This window comes from Lipotes vexillifer, unplaced genomic scaffold (genome assembly GCF_000442215.2).
Source record: "Lipotes vexillifer unplaced genomic scaffold, Lipotes_vexillifer_v1.1 scaffold40, whole genome shotgun sequence".
NCBI lineage: Eukaryota > Metazoa > Chordata > Mammalia > Artiodactyla > Lipotidae > Lipotes > Lipotes vexillifer.
Window position 1 is genome coordinate 2,397,989 of NW_006771578.1, and position 1,479 is coordinate 2,399,467.

Genomic DNA, 1,479 nt, shown 5'->3' on the forward strand with positions numbered 1-1,479 from the left:
GAGTAGCCCCCGCTGGCCGCAACCAGAGAAAGTCTGCATGCTCCCAGCAATGAAGACCCAATGCAGCCAAGAATAAATGAATAAATTAATTAATTAAAAAAAGAAAGAAATGAAGTCTTGATAAGGATAATTTTAAGGCTTATTTTTTTTGCTCAGAATGATGAAAATACTTTAGGAGGAACAACACTAACGAGGCATCTGAATTCAGCTATATCCCCTTGTGGTGACGTGGTCATTGAAAAACCCAATGACTCCATTCCATTCTTGTTTTTCTTTTATTAATCCCTGGTTATTGGGAAGCACTTAGCAAAATAAATATTTTAAATTATTTTTAATTAAAATTAATTAAAATAAAGAAAGCCTTGATTCCATAAGACTGCAGTTGTTCTTAGAAAAACAAATTCTCTGTACATCTCAACTAATCAATACTACAGAAAAAGGCATCGTTGGAAAAGATCTTTGAAGAAGAGAGAGGCGCCAGCAAAGAAGCGCTATTCTCAGGACGTAACATGGGGTGGTGAGAGCTGAAGATCCGGAGTTTGTCTCCGTTATTTGTCACGGTAACGACAAGTCACTCACTAATCACACGGCTGAAAACTCACTTCTAAACCGCCCCCCGCCTCCCGGACAGAACCTATCTCCCTGTTCTCACACACCAGTAAAAGCAAAAAGAATCTACTGAGATTCTGTGTGTGTAAAGAGAATTAGAGGAGGGGTTAAAATATAGTAGAATCTCTCTTCTATTTTCTCTTTTCTTTCTTTGGATCTAGATGTCGGAAGGAGGAACCCTCTTTTCCAGCAATCAGCAAGGGAGAATACTTTTTATTTGAAAGCAACTAGAGAAAAACACTCGCCAAAGCAAACTAAACCAAGGCTACCCCCCTCCAATCCCCCCTCCCACACCATCATCTGTGGATCAGGGCGCCAGGTCCCATTTGGGTACCACGCGGCAGGGGATTCCCTCTCATCCTTCTCTCCACAGCCCCTGCCCGAGGGATGTGAGCGGGGTGCGGGTCCCGGGGTGCCAGCGAGGAGCCGCCCGCCACCCCCGCCCGCCCCGAGAGAGGAGGCGGCTCCGCCCTGGGAGCCGCCCCCTCTCGCCGCCGGAGAACAAACGGGATATTCAGCAGTGGCCTGTGGCTGCCAGAGCAACTCCTCAGGGGAAGTTAAGCGGCGAGGCCGACTGCACCGTAATCGCCTCTAGAAGAGCGCCCGGCCCCGCCTGCCGCGCACGCCCGGCTACCTGGGCTGCCCCGCGGCGGCGCGTGCGAGAGAGCGGGAGAGGGCTTACCGGGGTGCGGGCAGCGCCGGGGCGGTAGTCCGGGCCGGTGCGGAGCGCGCGGTGCTCCGGGGTGCGCGCCGGGGTGGGGCGAGCCCCGAGCGTCTCCACCGGCCATGAGGGGCGCGGGCGCCTGGGCCCCGCTCTGCCTGCTGCTGGCCGCCGCCGCCCAGCCCTCGCGGCCGCAGCCCCCGGAGAGG

At 53.3% G+C, this 1,479-nt stretch overlaps 1 protein-coding gene across 1 annotated transcript in view; it reads left to right on the top strand.

The window, feature by feature from the left end:
* The first annotated feature begins 1,395 nt into the window (after positions 1 to 1,395).
* The window catches only part of PCOLCE2 (procollagen C-endopeptidase enhancer 2), a 70,518-nt gene continuing 70,434 nt past the window's right edge, over positions 1,396 to 1,479 (top strand). Inside the window, exon 1 of the mRNA XM_007446981.1 lies at positions 1,396 to 1,476. Within this exon, the coding sequence (XP_007447043.1) occupies positions 1,396 to 1,476 (81 nt within the window). The remainder of the gene's footprint in view (positions 1,477 to 1,479) is intronic.